This window comes from Triturus cristatus, chromosome 3_1 (genome assembly GCF_964204655.1).
Source record: "Triturus cristatus chromosome 3_1, aTriCri1.1, whole genome shotgun sequence".
In the NCBI taxonomy this organism is placed as follows: domain Eukaryota; kingdom Metazoa; phylum Chordata; class Amphibia; order Caudata; family Salamandridae; genus Triturus; species Triturus cristatus.
The window spans coordinates 330,205,785-330,227,901 of NC_140583.1; the positions used below are offsets into that span (position 1 = coordinate 330,205,785).

At 47.8% G+C, this 22,117-nt stretch overlaps 1 protein-coding gene across 1 annotated transcript in view; it reads right to left on the minus strand.

The window, feature by feature from the left end:
* TSPAN3 (tetraspanin 3) overlaps positions 1-22,117 on the minus strand; it is a 192,921-nt gene that overhangs the window by 26,996 nt on the left and 143,808 nt on the right. Inside the window, exon 5 of the mRNA XM_085644042.1 lies at positions 19,829-19,981. Within this exon, the coding sequence (XP_085500168.1) occupies positions 19,829-19,981 (153 nt within the window). The remainder of the gene's footprint in view (positions 1-19,828; positions 19,982-22,117) is intronic.

A 22,117-nucleotide genomic window follows, 5' to 3' on the forward strand; every position in this document is an offset into this window, starting at 1 on the left:
GTGATCGCTACCAGGAAGGCTACTTTCCAGGTAAGGAATTGAATCTCGCATGAGTGTAGAGGTTCAAAGGGTGGACCCATCAGGCGTGTGAGGACCAAGTTGAGGTTCCACATTGGAGCCGGTGGGTGGCTTGGTGGAATGACTCGTTTGAGTCCCTCCAAGAATGCTTTGATGGCAGGCACTCTGAATAGTGAGAGGTGCTGCCTGGTTTGCAGATAGGCTGATATTGCGGTCAAATGGACACGTATAGAGGTGTACGCCAGATTGCATCGGTATAGGTGTAAGAGGTAACAGATGATGTTTTGGATGGATGCGTCCAGCGGGTGAATGTCATTATTACCGCAATAAATGACGAACCTTTTCCATTTGGCTGCATAGCAAGCCCTTGTAGTGGGTCTCCTGGCCTCCTTGATGATGTCCATACAGTCAGGTGGCAGGTTGAGATAGCCAAACTCTAGGACTTCAGGAGCCAGATCGCCAGGTTCAGCTGTTGCGGATCTGGGTGCTGAATCTCTCCATGGTTCTGCGTCAAATGCGCGGGTTTGATCCGCAGCCTTTGATGCGGCACCACGGAAAGTTCGAGGAAGGTGGTGTACCACGGCTGGCGTGCCCACGTTGGAGCAACTAGGACGAGTGTCAGGGAGTGTTGTCTGAGTTTGCGAGCCACCAGCGGTATCAACGGCGCTGGGGGAAAAGCGTACGCAAATCTGCCGGACCAGTTCATCCATATCGCATTGCCCTGCGACTGCGGATGTGGGAACCTGGCGGCGAAGCTTTGGCATTTTGCGTTTTCGCTTGTCGCGAATAGGTCTATCTCTGGATGACCCCACTGCTGGAAGTACGGTTGGAGTACCGATGGGTGTAGCTCCCACTCGTGCATCTGGTGGCTGTGTCTGCTGAGCAGATCCGCCATCTGGTTGTCCTTGCCAGGGAGGTGTTCCGCCATGAGGAACATGTTCCTCTGAATGGCCCACTTCCACATGCTCTGAGCCAGATGAGACAACTGTGGAGAGTGTGTTCCTCCCTGCTTCTGTATGTAGTACATTGCGGTCATGTTGTCCGTCCGGATCAACACGACCTTGTTGCATAGATGTACTTTGAATGCCTTCATGGCCAGGAAGATTGCCATCAGTTCCAGAAGGTTGATGTGCATCTTCTTTTGTTGTGTCGTCCATAGGCCCTGCACTGTGTAGTGGAGTACATGAGCTCCCCATCCCTGGAGAGACGCGTCCGCTGTCAGTACTATCTGTGGGACAGGCTCTTGGAATGGTCGGCCCTTGCAAAGGTTTTGTGGATTCCACCAATGCAGAGAGTTGTATGCCCGACCGCTCACCAACACTAGGTCTTTCAACTGTCCTTGAGCCTGATTCCACTGACGTGCTAGGCACTCCTGAAGCGGGCGCATATGTAATCTCGCGTGCGGGACTATGAAGATGCAGGAGGCCATCATGCCTATCAACTGCATAAACACTCGCGCTGGAAGTGAGTGATTGGGTTTGAACTTGGAGATCAGCAGTTGTATGCTGTTGATCCTCACTAAATTTGGCTGAGCTGTGGCCGCCAGAGTGTCTATAGTCGCACCTAGGTACTGTTGTACGTGTGCGGGCTGGAGATGGGACTTTGGGTAATTTAGTGAGAATCCCAGACTGTGGAGGAGGTGAATGGTGCGGGACATGTGGCTGGCACATTGCTGGGCTGACTTCGCTTGAACGAGCCAGTCGTCTAGGTAGGGGTAGACGTGTATATGCTGCCTCCGTAGATGTGCTGCCACTGTAGCTAGGCACTTCGTGAAAACCCTGGGCGCTGTTGTCACGCCGAAGGGAAGGACTTTGAATTGATAGTGCTGCCCCTGAACATTGAACCTGAGGTATTTTTTGTGTGAGGGGTGGATGGGTATGTGGAAATACGCATCCTTGAGGTCCAGTGTGGCTAGGAAGTCTCCCTGCTTGAGAAGCGGAAGGACTTGCTGTAGAGTGAGCATGTGAAAGTGCTCTGAAAGAATGTACTGGTTCAGGTGTCTCAGGTCTAATATAGGTCTGAGTGACCCGTCCTTTTTTGGAATTAGGAAGTAGAGGGAGTACACCCCCGTACCCTGCTCGTGGATGGGTACGACCTCTATAGCGCCTTTTAGAAGCATACTTTGCACCTCTTTCTGTAAGAGCGTTAAGTGCTCTGAGGACATAGGACGGTTTCTTGGTGGTATTGTGGGTGGAGTGGAGGTTAACTCCAGACAGTAACCGTATTTTACAATATCTTTGACCCACCTGTCCGTGGTGATGGAGTTCCACGTGGACAGGAACCTTTGTAGCCTTCCCCCGACAGGTGTTATGTGGTCGGGAGCAAGGGAGAGGGCGTCACTGCTTGTTCTTGGGGGAGGACCTGGTGTTGCCGTAGCCGCGTCCTCTGCCCTTTGTACTGGAGCCACGATATCCACCCCGGGTGTTTTTATCGTAGGTGGTCTGTGTATTGCCTTTGTTATATGTTTGTTGTGACCCCTGTCCTCTACCTGCTCCCTTGTTTCCGGGGCGACGAAAGGAGCCGCTCCGAAAGGACTGAGTTTGGAGAGCGCCCATGGACTTTGCAGTGTCCGTGTCCTTTTTTATCTTTTCAAGGGTGGTGTCAACCTCTGGCCCGAATAGATAGTCGGGGTTGACAGGCTGGTTGAGTATATGGTTTTGTACCTCAGGCTTGAATCCTGAGATTCGTAACCAGGCATGTCGTCGCAGCATGACGCTTGTGTTTATGGCCCTGGCAGCCGTGTCTGCAGCATCTAGTGCACACTTGATGGAAGCATTCGTGAGTAGCTGTCCTTCTCTGATGAGCATTTCTGCGCCTTCCTTGAACTGGTCAGGGAGATGTTGGAATATTTGCTCGAGTGTGTCATAGTGCGCTCTATCATAGCGAGCAAGGAGCGCTTGAGTGTAGGCTATGCGCCATATGTTGGCTGCTTGGGCGGCAACTCTCTTGCCAGAGGTCTCTAACACCTTGGACTCTTTGTCCGGGGGAGGAGCGTCACCTGTCGTTTGCGAGTGTGCCCTCTTGCGAGCATTCGCTACGACAATGGAGTCTAGTGGTAATTGTCCTCTGATGTAAGTAGTGTCCCCAGGTGCTGATCGGTATTTCTTATCAATCCTGGGGTTTATCACTCGTGCCCTGGTGGGTTCCTTGAAAATGTCCTTGGCTGGTTTGAGGACTCCTTTCAACATGGGCAGAGTCTTTACATGCCGTTCTGAGGATGCGAAAGTGTCCATAAGAAAGTCATCTTCGACGGTGTCAGAGTGAAGCTGCACCCCATGGTTATTGGCAGCACGTTCAATAAGAGCGTTGAAGGCTGCAGTATCCTCTGTGGGAGATGTTTTTGCCCCATAGAGTTGTGGGTCCTGTGTATCGAGAGGTGCACCTGGGTCTACCGGGTCGCCCCAAGTGTGATCAGGGTCCTGCTGGTCATCAGGGTCTGTGTCTCCATGGTAGGGGACTTGGTCATCCATGTAATCCTCCAACGCATCCGTGTCGGAACGTGTGGGGGAGAATAGTTGTGGATCCTGGTAGGATGAGTGGAAAGGTTCATAAAGGAGAGGTTCTGATTCTACAGGCAGCTTCCTTTTTAGTGGGATCCTGAAAGGGTCCAACGGTGGTTCCGAAGTTATCCTTCGCTCGTGGAGAATCATCCTGCCAGTGTTGGCGTCGATGACACGTGACGGAGACGTCTCAGCAGGTGTAATCGTAGTCTGGGTGACACGTGTCCTGAGTTGGAACATTTTCGGGATTGTTGACGGAGGCAAGCCAAAGGTAATGTTGGCTGGCACCGAAGAGGCTGCCGGAGCTTCGATCGGACCGGAACCCGACGGGTCCTGGAGGGCAGCCTTGGTTTTGCTGCTTTGTGTCGCACCAGGTCGTCCTTGGAGCGCCTTTGAGGCTTTGGCACCGACCAGGTTCGTAGAGGCGGCCGTGGACTTTTTCGGCGCCGGTGTTTCATCGAGTCGAGGTGCGGAGATGACCGTCGACGTCTTCGATGCGTGAGGCTTTGGTGTCGTCGAGGGAGCGATGCGAGGCGCAGCAGGCGGCGCAGCCCTCGGTGTCAGTGGCGTCGGTGCCGGGAGCCGAGTAGGTTTGTCAGCGCCGAAGGCCTTTTTCCGTTTATCGACTCCGACGTCGCCCGCTTCAAGTTCGGCACCGAAGTCTCTCTTGGTGCGGTCGGTGTCGACGCGTCGCTCTGGCGTCGAAGGCGTGGAAGGCCTCGATCCGGCCAGCGCCACTTTCGGTTTCGTTGGAACCGGAGCAGCTTTCGGTTTCGGTTTTATGGAAGGGAAACCAGCTGGTTTAAGCGGTAATGGCTGCCGCTGGGTGTCCGAGGCCGGGCCCGAAGGCGGGGCCGAAGAACTGCGGGATGGGTCTCGGGTAAGGCCCGAAGGCGATCCCTCGACCGGAGCCATAGGCCGTGGAACTGGGCCTTCTTCGGTGTGAACAGGTAGGCCTTGTTCATCATTGGAGCTACTCTCTTCGGCCCCTAAGGCCTCCTCGTCGTCTCCTACCTCGGTGTCGTCTTCACCTCTGTGGAAGAGTGATTCGTCGACTTCGTCCGATCCGGATCCGTGTTCGGAAACGGGACTGGAGGGTAAGACTTCCAATTCTTCGAAGTCTTCGGCCTCGTGGAAGATGTCTGCTGGGGCCGGTGCCGCGTGCTGCGCCTCGAGTCTCGCCGCTCGTCGATTCCGTAGAGTCTTTTTTGAACGGAACCGGGCACAGGCCATGCATGTCGATTCGTCGTGGTCCGGCGAAAGGCATTTGTTGCACACCGGATGGACGTCGATGTGTGGGTACTTCGCATTGCATACCGGACACCTCTTGAATGGCGTCCTCGATTCCATCGTCGAAGTAGTCGATGAACAGGTAAATGCGAAAAAAGTCGGTGCTGAAAGTTAGTAAACTAACAAGGTTGTATCGAAAACCGATCGATAAACAGTACCGACGCGAACTAAAGGCCTTTTGGCCTCGACAAAATATTTTCCTAACTTGAGCTAAGATAGCACATCCGAACCCAATGGCGGAAAAAAACAATCTGAGGATGCCCATGCGCACTGTAGTCCAGGGGAGGAGTCACCTATCCAAGGATACTTCGAAGACTCTTCCAGGACAACAACGTGCAAACATCCGGACCCAACACTAGGCGGCGATCTATGCACAGATATGAATTCAGCAGCCCACATGCCTCGAACCTATTGTTTTTGTCAGAGAGGAGAGTGGCATACTGGCCACATTGCCAATAAAAGTTCAGCTTCAACATGGCACCCAGACCCCTGCGCTTGCATTTAGTGTGTGCAGAGAGCATGTGTGCACTGCATGTATGGCCCATACTTGACAGCGCAACTCTGTGCAGACTGTGTATGTTTTTTGGGACAAGGAGGATCCATTTTGGATGGCCCGAGTTTTAGCACGGCACAGGATGGCTACAGCTTTCCAAGAATGGAAGGCGGAGGCTCAGGCATTTAAATGAGGGAGGATGGAGACAAGGCTACCCTTTGAAATTCTAGGATGACCTTTTAGCAAGGGATTGCTAATTAGATTTTCCTCAGCACTGCAATTTAAGTGATGGTAGGGGGCAAGGGGTATGTCAGCAGTTTCTGTTGTCACCAATGGGTAAGTTTCTAGACAGGGCCTGCTCTTTTGTCTCTCCATGACTGGTACTTTAGAAAGACTGATGAAAGCCAAACGACAGGCAGAGTCTTCACATTGCAAGTTTTATATACTTCTATTTAGAGCCTGCATTGTCACTATCTGCAATGAGCCATCACCTTTCACAAAGACTGTTTCTGAACTATAGACAAAAAATTACAGTTGAAAGGGAACTGCCCCAAACCGGTTCCACAACCTTAGACCGAGGAGTCTCACCCATTTTTGGAAAATGGGTATAAAAGCGGGAAACAAACCACCCCACTTTATTCCACTATGAAGTTCTTGACCAAAGAAAAGAGTCCTTTACACAGTACTCTAACAGCTGCTGCGAGATCAGGGATGGCGTCAGCCAGTATTGCAGAGCTGAGGAGACATTACCTGAAGTCTGCACAACATGCGAATGATGTGGTTGGTCTCCCTATTGTTTATATGTTCTCAGACAGGGTAATTGTATATGACCCTGTGATAGGACAGAATGTACAGGAGGAGAACCCCAGCAGCACACCCCGAAGAAGCAGATTGCCAAGTAGGAATCACTAGTGTGAGTCTTGTGGTAAATTGCATAAAGAAACTTTAAGGCAAGCAATAGCCTGTTCTCCAGCAAACCTGCAGCGTGTCCAAAGGACTGGTATTGCCGCAGCCAACATGTGGTGGAATCCCATAGGAGCTGTTGACAAAAGTAGAGATCTGCCCTGGCCTTGTGGCTGCAACTGTTAAAGACAAGCATCCACCAGACTAGCCTAGTGTACCAATACAACAGATGCAAGGCCGCCGCTGAAGTCAAGCAATGCGCCAAATAAGATGCCTACAGTATAAGCAGACCCACGGTTAACAGGTAATGCAATGATTGGAATTCAAAGACTGAAAAACTGTAATACGAACGCACAGAGATAATCCTGCAGTAGAAAGTTGTCCTTAAAAGTCCGACTCTTTGGGCTTAAGAATTGTTCGAACTGACCTACTTAGTACTTAGTTCAGAGCCCATTGGTGAGACTACTCAACAATGTGGTCGTACCCCCTGTCTAATTGTGATGCATTCCGTTCTGCTATGAAATCAAAGTCAGTTATTTTTACTAAAAGATAAGATTGGGCAGGACGGTGATTTATTGTGTTTGTTGACTGAGGTCCGAGTCTCCCTTCCCTCACACTACCTCACAAAGAAAACTCTGAATGACTGCATTCACTGTCCTTAGAGCGTAGTGGCAGAAAGGTGTACTTGGCACAGTTTGTAGCGCTACAGCAGGATGTGCCCCAGGAGACTAGTAGATAACGATCCCAAGAATCACAGCAGTGGCCCAGTAGCCCTTTTTACCTGGTGGGCTATGAAAAATGGTCTGACTACAGGTAATTGGAGCAAAGACACAGGGAAGGAAAGGTTGGGGGTGTGGGGGAGAAGTCAGAGGACCTGGAGAAGGGTTGGACAGAGAGTCTCTACATGTTACATTCTGGACTGTGCCCACTTGGTTATCACAATGTTATGTTTAAGTTGGCGAGTGAATGCAGATATTTATTTTTGAATAGGTTTGCATGAAAATCAGTTTTAGAATATGTATTCAACCAATTTCCTCAGACTGAGCATACTGACCTTCAATAAGCTACTTCGCATTTCCTTTTGTTAAAAAAGCTATGCAGTCATGCTCTGTAGAGGGAAATCCGTTGTGACAAAGCAGAATTTGATGTACGAGACAATTTACCTTAAGGTGCTCTCGGGGTATGCTTTTCTCTTCCAAACAGTAGGAAAATGCTTTGAAGAGGGGTGGTTTTCTAACACCTATTACCTATCTTAATAGAACTAGAGAGCTCCATTCACATCATGTACTCTAGTTTAGTTGTATCAAAGCAGAAGGCTAAAAGCTACACTAAGCTTCACACATGCTTTTAATATTACGTTGCAGAGCCTTGACTAAAATAGAATGGTCTACAACTAGGTCATTTTTCTCAGTTTAGGCTCACCCATTCCTATTAAAATTAAGACGTTTAAACCTTTCGCCGCGGCACGAATTTTGCCGCGGCGCTGGGGGGGTTTGGGGGGTTTGCGGCGCCGCCATGCTCGTGACGGAACCACTCCATCATGAGCCACGGGCGAGCTGTACTCATGACGGAGTGGTTCCGTCACAACTCCGCCCACTTGCATTGATCGCCCGCACAGGCAGGGAATCAGTGCCGCGTGGACGGAGAGGCCGCCAACGGCCGCAGCATGACGGAACCACTCCGTCATAAGCACACGGCGCCCGTGGCTCATGACGGAGTGGTTCCGTCATGAGCAGGGAAGGAGTTAAAAATTGCTTATTTAAATATGGATATAAACTTCTGCTTGGTGACAAAAATGAATTTGCATTGTGCAACCCACCCTGGTCCTAAAATCACTGCCAGAGTGAGGAGGGGACCCGATGAAGCATGCTATCTAAAAGGGTAAGGTGACAACATAATTGAAAGGAAGGTAACCACCAGTCAATACGACCACACAACTTCCATCTAACATACCTTTAGAAAACAGCCTTTTGTTTTCCCACAAAGAAGCGTCTGTTATTCTTAATGTTAATAATCACTCACTGATGCACAAGTTACTACTTCTGTAACGATATACCTGTAAGAGACATTAGTTAGTGATAGATTCCTTACCTTAGAATATCCCCAGGCGTCGGACTGGATCCGAAAAGATTTCATTAGCAGTACCCCTGCACGTCAGTAGGTGGCGTTGTGCGGCTTCGCGTCCGTCGCTGGTGTCGTATGCGCCAAGATGACGTCACAGAGACTACTTAGGTTCCACCCATGCGCGCTGACGTCAGTTCTGTACACGACATTCCGCGCCAGGAACGCAGAGCCATGCAAGAAACTGACCACTGGTGTCATGAAAATAGGGCCCTGAAAGGGATGACCTTAACCCTAGAATCAATTCGCAGAACGGGGAGGATGGGTGGGGCAGTAAGGAATCTATCACTAACTAATGTCTCTTACAGATATATTGTTACACAAGTAGTAACTTGAGCATCTGAAAGAGACACGTTAGCGATAGATTCCTTACCTTATAATAGATACCCCAGCAATACCAACCCCGGTGGTGGGTCTGCGAAGAGATTACACCAGAAAGTCACGGAGAACAGAATGGCCAAAGAAGCCGTCCCTCCGGACTTGACTGTCAAGGCAGTAATGCTTGGTAAACGTGTGCAGCGAGGCCCACGTAGCTGCCTGACAAATATCCTGCAAGGAACGCCGCCAAGGCAGTAGTGGCTGCCATTGCCCTGGTAGAATGGGCACGCAGCACCACAGGAGGCTACTTCTTAGCCAACAAGTAAGATGCTTTGATGCACAGAACGACCCACCGAGAGATGGTCCGTTTGTGGATAGCGCGACCTTTTTTGGCACCGACGTAGCCAACAAAAAGCTTGTCATCCACCCGGAACTGCTGTGTGTGCTTCAGATAGAACAAGAGCGCACATTTTGTGTCCAGACGGTGGAGCCTCTCTTCCTCTTTCGAGGGATACGGAAAGAAGGTGGGCAAGGTGATATTATGCCCGACGTGGAAGGGCGTGACAACCTTTGGCAAAAAATGACTGGTCCTTAAAACCACCTTGTCCGGATGAACAGAAAGGAAAGGAGGTTTAGAAGAAAGAGCCTGGAGCTCACTCTCTCTTCTGGAAGAGGTGATAGCTACCAGGAAAGCAGTCTTGAGAGTGAGAAGACGTAAAGGACAGTTATGACGGGGCTTAAAGGGAGCGCACATCAGATAGGTCAAGACAAGGTTTAAGTCCCACTGAGGCATTACGAAAGGCATGGGGGGGAAACGTGTGCCTAAGGCCTTTCAGGAAACGGTTAACAACCGGAGACTTAAAGAGAGAAGGCTGATCTGGAAGCCTTAGAAAGGCAGAGCTGCCGAAAGATAACCTTTGACAGTGCCCAGAGCAGAGCCCTGCTGGACCAAGGATAGTAGGAACAGAAGGACCTCAGAAAGAGGGGCAGAAAGGGGATCCACAGACTTTGCTATACACCACGCCACAATCTTATTCCACTGGCAGGCGTACACCGTCTTAGTGGATGGACGCCTGGCTGCCAGAATGACATCACAGACTTCGGAAGGAAAATCGAAAGCAGTCAACTGTCGCCGCTCAATCTCTACGCATGGAGGTGGAGGCTGGACAGGTTCGGGTGGAGGACCGTCCCCTGCTGCTGTGACAGAAGATCCTCCCGAAGAGGCAGACAGAGCGGGGGATTGATTGCCATTGTGAGTAGCTCAAGATACCAGTATCTTCGTGCCCAGTCCAGATCCACAAGGAAGACTTGGGCCCGGTCGCGCCAAATCTTCTTCAGCATTCTGGGCAGAAGTGGTATAGGCGGAAAGGCGTACAACAGACCGTAACTCCACTCGCGATGAAAAGCGTCGCCGAGCGAGTGCCGCCTTGGAAATTCCAACGCGCAGAACTGATGACATTGCGAGTTCTCTTTGGTGGCGAATAGACCTATCCAAGGCTCCCCCCACTGTAGAAAGAGACTTCGCGCCACATCGGAGTGCAGACGCCATTCGTGATCCATCAAGCAACAGCGGCTGAGTTTGTCTGCCCTGGCGTTCAGACAACCTGCCAGGTGTTGAACCACCAAGGCAATGCCTTGAAGTTCCAACCATGTCCAGAGGCACAGAGCCTCCTGACTTAGGGTCCACGACTTGCCGGTGGTGTTGTCCATGAACGCCTGCACCACACTTCCCCGGACAGAGGGAAGGAATGCCTTCAGTGCAAGTCGGATCACCCGCAGCTCCAAAAGGTTAATATGGAGCCGGGACTCCGCCGGACACCAGAGTCCTCTGACCTCTGCCTCCCCATCCCAGGAGGGATGCATCCGTCACCACTGTGTGCTCCGGTTGGGGAAGGGAAGAGGAATCTGCCATTGACCCAATTCGCGATTCGTGCGCCACCACTGCAATTGTCGTGCAGTGCCCTCCGAGATCTGGACATGATCGGACAGGTGGCCCTGATGCTGCGCCCACTGGAACTTCAGGTCCCACTGTGGAGCCCGCGTATGCCATCTGGCATGTTGCACCAGCAGGATGCAGGATGGCAGCAGGCCCAGGAGCCGAAGGGTCATCCTGACTGAAACCCGGGAAAGAGGCTGAAAGATTGGAATCATAGCCTGAATAACCCGGACACACTGCTTGGAAGGATAAACCCGAAACCGCGTCATATCCAGAACTGCTCCTATGAAGGGGAGCTGCTGAGAGGGACTCAGGTGTGACTTCGGCACGTTGATGGAGAACCCCAGCAAATGCAGGAGATCGGCCGTAGTCTGAAGGTGGGAGACGACTGTCTGGGGCGAGCCCGCTTTCAACAACCAGTCGTCGAGGTAGGGGGAAGACGGACACCCCTGACCTGCGCAGTTGAGCTGCGACCACCGCTATCACTTTCGTGAACACCCGAGGGGCGCTGGTAAGGCCAAAGGGGAGCACGGCAAATTGAAAATGCTCGTGGCCTACCGTGAACCGCAGGTAACGCCGGTGGACCGGCAGGGCGGGGATGTGAAAATGTGCGTCCTGCAAGTCCAACGCTACCATCCAGTCTCCAGGGTCGCGGGCAGCCAAGACCTGAGCCAGAGTCCGCATTTTGAACTTCTCCTTCTGGAGGAAGCGGCTGACGTTCCGGAGGTCTAAGATGGGACGCAGACCCCACTTTGTCCTTCTTGGGGACCAGAATGTAGTGGGAATAACTACTCCCTACTTCCGGCCCCGGAATGCACTCGATGGCCCCCTTGGCCAAGAGGGTCGTAACTTCCTGCTGGAGAGTCGCCAAGTGAACCACGACATGCGGTGGTACTGTGGTGGCATGGCTGGAGGGGTGGACTGAAAGGGAAGGGAGTAACCCATGCGGATGATGTGATAGCGTGCTAGTGGGGGAGGTGATGGAGGATCCTGCCACCCACTGGCGTGAGATACTCCACAAAGCTCGGATTAGGAAGGTTTGGAGGCAGAAGCAGCGGGCGGAGGTGGACTGACCCCCCATGCTAATTCCCAGACCCGCCCATGAGGAAGCCGCGGCCAAGCTGCGGTTGGGTCTGCACAGGCTTCCTGAAGGAACGAGCCTGGGCACCCCTGCCGTTGCCACGAAAGGAACGAAAACCAGGAGTGGCTGGGCTTTTCGTGGAAAGACCTACGGACTTGGTTGTAGCCCGCGAGTCCTTAAAACGCTCCAGCACACTGTAGGCCTTATCACCAAACAGGCGGGTGCCATCAAAGGAGTAAGCTTTGTACATCTGGCAAGAACCCTGTAGATCCCAACCAGGCGTGGCGACGAAGTGCCACAGTTGTGGAAATGGCTCTACCAAGTGAGTCCGCGGTGTCCAAACCACACCGAATGGCGAACCTAGCTGCATCCTTACCCTCTGCAACAGCTTGAGACAGCACAGCTTGGGCCTATTCAGGACACTGAGGCAACACCTGTGTAACGGCATCCCACACGCGTGGGAATAGCGGCCCAAGAGACATGCAGTGTTCACTAACCGCAGCCCTAAGCTGGCCGAAGAGAATAATCGCTTGCCGAACTGCTCCAACTTCTTAGAGTCCTTATACGGCCGAGCTGTGGGAAAGGAACTCTGGGACGTCGAAGCTTGGATGACCAAGCTCTCGGGCGTAGGATGAGTGGTCAGAAAGGCAGGGTCACCCGGCGCCGGGCGATGACACCTGGCGACATTCTTATTCACCGGGGGCCCCTGTGGCTGGCCGTGACCAAGTGCCCAGCAAGACGTCATTGAGGGCGTTGTTAAATGGCAGCAGGGGCTCCGACAAAGTGGACGCCGTCTGGAGCACCTCAGTGAGGAGATTAGTCTTCAGGGCCAACGTAGGGAGATCAAGGTGGAGGACCTCAGTGGCCCGACGAAGCACCATCGTGTACGAGGCGCCCTCCTCCATGGTAGGTGGAGGAGAGGCAAACCCCGGGTCAGAGGAGAGATCTAGGCCGCCGGCTTCCTCTAACTCGTCCTACCCTGTCCTGCTCGGAGTCACACTGACTAGCAAGCGGGTCCTCGGACCCCTCCCAGTCATCCTCCACCTCCGCCGCATGTGGGACAGGCTGCGGCGGCAGGGCAGGGACCGGGGAAGGAACAAACGGTGGCGGGAACGGCCCCGTCCGGCACCGTGTCCCAGTGCGGATCCCAGGTAGGGACAAAAGTGTCCGAGAACCTGGGCAGGGGCGGGACAAATGGTACCCACTGCGGCGCCAGAGGCGGAGCCGTGGGCGGCGCTGGGGCCTGAGCCGGCAGCGTGGGACCTTGTGGCGCCGCGGCCAGAGCCAGCGGCGCAGAATCCAGCGGCGCCGGAGCCGCCGGCCCGACAGGATCCAGACATGGGACCGCAGGGCCCGCCGGCGGGAGCCCGAGGCCTAAACAGGCGGTCCAAGGTGGCAAGAAATTCTTGCACCTGAGCGAGAGTCGCCGACGGACCCGGGTAAGGTGGGTAGGCCGCGGGACTCCCAGGCTCCGAAGGAACCGCAGGGGCAGAACCCCTGTCCCCCTCGTCTGCATCCGGGGACCGACAGGGGGACGTCGGAGAGCGACGACGCTTCGACTTCTTTTTGTGTAGTCTCTTACCTGAATCCGAGGGTGAAGACTTGGAGCCCGAGGAGCGATTATGGTTCCCTGGAGCGGCCCCTGGATCGCGAACGGCACGGGGACGAGTGCCGGACCTCAAACAGCTTCCTGCGCCGCTCCCTCAAGGCCTTCGGGCCATGGCCAAACAGTCCATGCAGGCCTGGGAGTCGTGGTCGCTCTCCAGGTAGTAGAGACAGACATCGTGGGGGCTCGCCACCGACATATTGCGTCAACCCGGCATCCCTACGACATCAAACTCAAACTTATAGGAGACAAAAAGTCTAATAAAAGAATGTCAAAAAGTGACTAAGGTACGTGCTCTAACCGGATCTGCGCTTACTGGTGCGGAAAACGGAAAAACTGACGTCAGCGTGCATGGGTGGCACCTAAGTAGTCTCCGTGACGTTATCTCGGCGCATAAGACGCCAGCGACGGACGCGGAGCCGCACGACGCCTCCTACTGATGCGCAGGGGTACTTCTAATGAAAAAACTTTCCGGATCCAGTCTGACGCCTGGGGATATTCTAAGGTAAGGAATCTATCACTAACGTGTCTCTTTCAGATCCATCTATTATCACGATAAACACCTATATCTGCAACATGGACATACCAGGTTTCTTTGATGCAAGTGCTATAAATGACTGCCTTTAACATCCTCCTTGAAGGTAAATGCGGGGCTAGATAGAACTTGATTTTCTACCAGTCCACCTAGTATGGTCACAAGGGGTGTTGAAAAATCACGTAAATGCTTAACATTGTTGATATATGAAGACTGCAAGATGGATGGGAACAAGAGTATATTTTTTCACTACTCTATGTCACAAATTGACCATAGGCTACCGTCTCACATCATCACTACCTGGGTCGCCTAAATGAATATCCCAAAACATTATCCGATTACTGCCCCATTACACTTGATCACAACAATTCCCATAGCTAGCTCCCTGGGGTGCTTCTGATGTGCTACCACTATGACATTAGTCGTTTCAGTCTTCAAGAGTGTGATTCGGCATTCCATACTTTCCACTTAACAGTGGGTCAGTTCCCAAGATGGACTCCATCTGGGAAGCCTTCAAAAACTACATGGGGCTATTTGTACCTCAAAACAAACATCAGGTCTTACAGTAATAAGGATTTGGGTAAACAGCACTGGGAATAAATTGAGGAGGTTCGGAGCAGCAATGTGCTGCTACTGGAGCTTAAGAAGTTCTAGCACCACTGAAGTTGGCTCTGATGTCCTTCCGGGTATTTGTGGACTCGGAGATGTGTTCCTTGGCATGAGAGGGACTGATGAGATGTCCGGAAGGATTCTAGTTTCACACATTGACCATTGTTTAGTGCAGAACAATGTTTGAGTGCTGCTTAAAGCAGTGGAAGGTGCAGTAGTTTCCAGCCTGGGATTAATAGTCTCCCTGTTTAAACCTAAGATCCTCTCAGACTCTACAATTTCTGATCTCTAAAGCTCTCCGTATAGGAGGTTGGATAGAAATTATGTGGAATGGACCAGTCAACTGGTGTTCTGGGAGACAGCACAAGTTAAAATATACCAATATTACCTGGATACGAAGTGGCTACATCTTTTCTTGAGTAGAGAAAACCTCTGTTTTTAAACTATTATATCAGAACTTCTGTACACCGTAAGACTGAGAAGAAGCCTAAAGGATATTATAATTATGGCACTTGCTCTGAGATAAGCCTGTAGAGCTTGTTATACAACAGAGATTAGAGGACAGTGTAAACAGAATAACCTTCAAGCAAAGAGCAGCAGAGGCAGAAAAGATAGCTGTACAGTGCAGACTAAACTGGAGGCTTGCACAACTGGCCTTACAGCACTGACTACAGGAAGGCTATAATGCTAGCCTACTGGCACTTACTGGGAAAGACGATTAAGAGCTAGCATTATAGCAAGGGGGAAATGATTGATCAGCCAGCTTTAAAGGCAGTTACTAGGAGAGAGGCATGAAAAGACAGGCTTATTGCAATATCTGGGACAAAAGCTTAAAGTGCTAACATTATAGCATGACTGCTTAAAAACACTAGCTTTACAGCACTTAATGAGGAGGCTGCTTGAAGAACTTGCCTACAGCACTGATTGAGGGGAATGATTAATTCCCTATCTATAGGCACAAACTGAGAGTGAAGCTTAAAACATGAAAGCACGGACATGAATACTGTTTTGAGCAAGTGGTCTACTGGCAGAGACTGAAAAGAATACCAGAAAAGAGGGCATTAAATCCTTCAGTGACAGCTGTTTGCTGATAAGAACAGAATACACTGGGAATCCAAGGGCTCTAGTGTGGAACTCATCATAGCCAAGAACAGAGGTAATCAATAATTTAAGCTTTACATAGCGGAATTATTTAAACAAATTTGTTAGCAGGTCTACCGCAATGGGAAGAGAGAATCGTTGCTGCACACTGCCCAAAGCCATCCAAGTCCCTTAAATCTAAATCCACAAAACTCAAAAAGCCCTGTAAAAATTTTTTCAAGAAAACAGCCCTGCAACCAATAAACATATACTGATAGAGCTACTGAGTTAATGTAGAGAAAGAAGACAGATAGGTGGTTTACAGCCACATCTATGATGGTGCTCCTATGGATGGGTTACCGAAGCATATATTTTGCCCCTAACAGAGAATATACCTGTGCATAAACAAACTGAACAAGCTATTGTGTGTTCTAGTGTCCTGATTCTCAGAAAGGACGCCTTCTCAGCCAGTGAAAAGGATGCACTTGTATGCAGACCTAGAAAGGAGCTACAAACACCATACTTTTTGTTAAGTGTTCCACAGAGAATCAAATAATTACTAATGGTTACACTCTACTTCAAATTGCACATCTATATTTCTTCATGAATGCAATGCGGAATTATGCATCTTGAAGTCTTTTTGGAAAGAAAATCTCCATTTAGTAAGAATGGAGCCCTTGAAAGTGGACACAATCTTTAATCCCTGCCCCCCACAACATATCACGAAAAATAAAATAAGAATGTTTTTTAAAATCTTCAAAATATAAGCTATAGCAAACTACCAAAGGGCATAATGTTTTTTAAGGCAACCATTAACAGATTTCTTCCTGTGACAGTGGAAAAACAATTGCCGTTTATGTCAAGCTTTTTCCACCGAGAATATTTTAGTACATAACTCACGGGGATCGCACAAAGAAGAACGGTATGTGAGACAATGTATTATAGCATTTCCTGAGCTCAAACAGAAGTTATTGAACAGTCATTTGACAGATATATATCATGGACAGGAATTTTTAGAAACCTTTGTAGGAGTACCAAGGACTGGTTACTTACTACTGTGAAACCATATCATGGTTTCCAGTTACAACAATGTCACTACCAGAGAACTAGCCAACTTGTGCTTTACTCTTTAATTGGATTATAATTGTACTCAGTTTCATCATCTGTGTGCTAAGTAACACAATGGATATACATCAGGATTAACAAATTCTGAGTAGGTCGATTTAACACAATTTTAATATTAACCTAAATGAGTATGATGTCAAAATCTTCAATACTATGCATGTTTTGTTTGAGAACATGCTTTATTTTAATAGCTGTTGCACGTATCATATTTCAAACATCTTGTATTGGGTATGGTTTTAGCACTGATGCAGTCTTATTGATCTTTCACGTTAGTTTTTCATTAGTTGACTTGTTTGATCAGCCAGGTTGTTGTTCTGACCTAGTTCTATGGTTGTGTTGTTCTCAAATACCATAGATTGCAGTATCAATGTATACTCAATGGGAAGAAATTCACCTAATGCGTTGGCCTAACTGCTGTGTAACCAGATTTCTATAATAAATATGTGGTGTCTGCCCTGATTGAAAGCAATCCGTGTACACTATAGTAGCTATTACAGGACATAAAATGGAATGGCCAAAGAAAAGTTTTTACAAAAGAATTTGTGGTGCGTCCTAAAAAATTCAAAGCTAATAACTGTTTTTAATAGGCCTCATAAAAGTAATCCTCAAATGAAGATTAAGTAATATGTTATAGGTTCTTTTATATTACACTTATGGGAACATTTGAGGTTGTACCTGAATAAGTATGGTATTATACATCACCTAAGCAGCAGGTGATAACCAGAATTTCAAGTAGGCCCACATTACTACTGTTGCTATGTCTAAATGGAAAGAATGCAGTTATTCACTCCATGTAAACAGTTGCTCTTGAGTTAAGGAATGAGTCTAAACCAGTCAAGCCTGTCACCTCCTGTGACTTTGAGTGATGATTAATGGGTACCAGCTTCACCATGCGTTTGATCAACTAATAATCTGTAGTTTGTGCATTTCATAGGACTGCACCTACCATAAACAACTTCAAGTATGTTAAGCCTGTATAGTATTGGTTCATTAGGTCCAGTTTAAAACACTGCTGCTATCTTCACTTCTCTCAAGAACTGGAATGTAAACATTCAGAAGAAAAACATTTTACCTGCCTGGAATGAAATTGCAGCTACAAAATCAAATGTATTGGAATAGCTGATGCTATAGAATCACACAATTTGAAATTCATCTTGCAGCAGTAAAAAAAAAAAAAACTGCCTATTGAACACTCGGCATTTCTAGTGCATCTCTTATGATGTGGAACCCTAGGGCAATTTCTTGAGAAAGCAGAAATTTGCTCATGGCATGATAAATTGTATCAGAATAGTCCAACCAAGCCATGTAGTCAAACATTAAAATATGGTTCTTTTAACATTTAAAATTTTTGGGGGTGACGAATGTGTTTCAGCTGGTGAGATTCAAGAGATTTAAGATGGATAGTTTCAGCTAGGAACCAGCTGAAAGATCACAAGTGCAATGGCGCTCCACAGATGTTTGAGAGACCCAGTGTTTTTTGGGAAAAGTTATTAGGCATGAAGGGCACTCTTTGAATACTGAATAAAGTAAATTATACAAGGAAATCCTTGATAGAAGGCTCATCATCTCCTCTCCCCTGCACACAGATACACAAGCGCAGAGGAATAACTTGACTGTTGAACCAGTCTGGTAGAAGACTGCATGCGAGTCAGGCAAATGGTAAGAGAAAGCAGAAGTTCTTTCTGAAGTGTGTGGCCACAATTGGTTTGGACCAGGCAGCTAGCAAGACTCTCCGAGTGAAAGTCAGAGGGGCAAGGAAGAAGTGCCATAAGGAACAGAGGGTCCTGTGAGGCCAATCTTTCTTCCCAGCCAGAGGAAAAGGCATGGTTAGCGCAAAAGCATAATGACTACTAAAGATAAAATGAACGTTCGGGTACTTCAACGTTAAACAGTAACGGCACCTTGTGTTAAAAAGAAGGTTTATCAGAATGTTAAACATAGAGCCCTCAACATATATAGGGTATGTGTTGGGGGGGAAAAACAGGCAGCAGAAACTTTAAAAAAAGAGTGATGCCTTTCACTAATGATTCTGGGCTTACTTCATGGATAATTTTTACTCCATAAATCTTGTGCCTCCTTATTCAACATAACTGGGGAAAAAGATGATACACAATATAGGCATCCTCAGGTTGAACTACGCCAATACTAAAGCAAAGATGCAAGAGACTCCAAAGGCTGACAAAGCGAATATAGGGTTGGTTAATTAGGAAAGAACTGGAGTACAGAGATGAACTAACGAGAGAATACACTCAAATAAATTAGCTGAAAAATGTAGTGTTCAAGAGGTTGAAACACAAATAGATAATTACAGGTATCTGCTGTCAGACTGCTGGTGCAGTAAGACGTTAGTGATAAGTAGGGGAAATCATGGACACGAGGAGCGGTGGGAGGTTGAATACTTCTTTGGAGGAAAATAGTATCCAAGGTTGAAAACTTCTTTGGAGGAAAATAGTTGGAAGCAGGTTTATGCCAACTCTTACATACTGCCACCCTCTCTCCCCTATTGTCGCTTGCAGACAACTAGGAAAGGATCCTTTAAAAAAAAAAAAAAAAAAAGTAAGTTGTTTTTAAGATTACTTAAAATTAATCTAATGTGTAACAGTTAGTGGCATTACAGTAAAAATACCGAAATTCTATAGGAAGAGACATTTGGACGCAGAGTTCAAAAATGGGGTATAAAAAGGAAGTGTGGCAATGGCAGAAAATTCAGCGTTGATGCGGTTTTATAGAATAAAAAGACGTAAATAAATATTTTACACCTATAATCTGCTTATTCACTTCACGGATACTGAAGGATGTTTGGATCAATTTGTGTGAATCCAGTCATACTTGGAACTTGAGGAACTGAACATACTTATTAATGCATGAGATAGATTTTCACAGAAACATTTAATAATGCAATGAAAGTAAAATGAATGAGGTGAGGCACGGTATAGGAACACTGGCTGCCCATTTAGAATGGTGGTGTCACTTTTTTTTTTTTTTTTTTTTAATGAGGAGCATGGAATCAACTTGATGGCAGGAGCATCTTGTTTAGATTGGTGCAAGAAAACCAAAAAATACGGCCAGATAGCCCCCTTTTGTTGTCCACATCGAAATGATTTAACAGAGGTATCCTGACTGACAAACTAAAATGTTATGGTTCACAACATAAAAAAATAAAAAATCACTGTGGAGAACTTGTTAGTACAATGTATGATGACAGATTCTTACCTCAGAGTAAAGATCTGAGGGGCGACTCATGCTGCCCGTGCAGTTGCTGATGCTGGCCCGGCAGCAGCTGAGGGGCACACTGTTGTTTTTTGCTTCCACATACCAGCGCGTTTTCACCCAGTCTGAGTAGTTATGGATTCCACAGCAGTGCAGCTGCAACATAAATATTCGGTTAGCACTTTCGAACCTAGATAGGTCTTTCATCCAACCAGTGCTTTTGTTACCTCCATCAAGGAGTGAAGGGATCAAGGATGTGATACAAACACATACTTTGAAATATTTTAGAAGAAACAAAACCAAATCTTAATTTGCATTGGAATTTTAGTTCAACGCTTTCTTCACAACTTGATCACGTGAAATAGGCAGGCAAAAAATCTTAAAAGTTTTATTGATCACAAAAGAGGCATTCAAGCGTCACAGAAATTAGAGGTAAACTACTGCAGAACGAACATCAGGCGGAGCCAAAGACTCTTTTTTAATCCAGTCAAAAGCACGTCTCTCTGCAAGCTGGGCTCAGTGTTCGAAAACCAAAGCGTATCATTTTATGACACAAACCAAAAGTATAAAGATATCTGCAACTTTGCCTTTCCATCTCAGGTATCTTCAATCGAGTAATGCTAAAGAGTTTACTTCTAATTCATGACAATTGAACTGATATGGGTAACTTGACCGGTAACACATGTGCACTGCTTTGTAAGAAGAGGAATGGCATGGGTGCCTCAAATGATTGAAACCCCCAATGATGAGCAACTTGTAATTCTGGAGCACGTGATCTTTAGGTCATACTATCTTACCACTATGAGACCCACATGTGCCACCATGGTAAGTCCTGTAGCCAACATGGACGTGATGGCGTGTGGAGGAGCAACTTACCAGCCCTTGTTCATTACTTCTAGATAGAATATTCCTCTGTAGAGACCACCTCTCAAGCCTAATGTCTGTAGGACATGTAGCATAAGTAAGAAAAGTTGTATGGCCTTTCAGCTGCTATGCCCACTGTGGAGTGTGGCCTTGGGACAAGGAGGGCACGAAATTACAGAGAGCAGCAGTTCAATGCAGGAAACACCAACACTTGCTATGCCCACGGTAATGCCACAAACCATTAAAAAGCCAATAGTCTTTTACATAATGGAAAGCCTAAACTCTAAATAGATCCAGCCAGGTGCGTTGTAGTTTTGCTATTTGAAAGCAGTATGACTTGAACAGCGTGAGTGTTGCCAAATTTAATATTACTAAACAATTTCATCTCACTAGGATAAATAGATGACATGCCTCTGCCGGGAACATAAACGGTGACCTTTAGATATCAGTAGCAACACCTTAACCTCATGAACCTAGTTGCTGCACGAGAGCTATGAATAAAGGGCAGATCAATACAGTCTACTTAACATTTTAAGGGATAATGTTCAAGATCATTCCTAGTGGAAGAGGCGCACATGTTACTTTTTTCTTTATGAGAAGCCAATGCATCCACATAATGTAACAAAGTAATATGCTTTGCGTCCACATAAACTGTGTCACAGTGCAGCAAGTATGGAGAAAGATGGTGGTAGGACGTTCTGACTGTTAGCTGTTAACATAGCAAAAAAGTGAAATACGTTACACTGAAAAAAAACAAGCATTGGAAAAGCCAACAGGACTGTGATGGCTGCCAGTTTTTGACTTTGTCAATGCTTGTTTTGTCACGATCTTTTAAGAAGCTGCCTGCCCAAGACAACAGTGGTTGAAGTGAGCTGGTCCCTGTAAGTACATTATATGTATATTCTTAGCAAAATCAAAAGGCCTTGGCTAGCACCTTATATAATGGATTGCTGATGTTGGGATTTTGTATTGAGCGCCAATCAATGTGGAAAAAACCGTGTTGGGTGTAACTTCGCCTTTAAGATGCCCATTTTATTTTACTGCTTAGAAAACAGCACTTACTCAGAAGCATTATCATTACGAAACCCCTCTCTGGACTAAAAAAAAAATACTTTTGTGATGATTTGCGTGTTACTTCTATTCATTCCCATGCCGCACTACACCTATTTTTTTCTGTTTCTTTGCCCAGCCTAATCTAAAAGGTGTAACATACCAAGCTATGTTCAAGAAACAAGCCCTACACTGAGGTATCACCTCACTGCTCTAGTTCAAACAAATTAGCCGCACTGGAAAGCACAAGTATTACACAAAGAACATGCAAAAACAAGCACTGGCAAAGCAACAACGTCTGACCTTGGGAAAACATTCATTTAAAAAAATGTTTTTACGTCTTGTCTATAGAATACTTTAGTGGATTGTTGTCAAAAG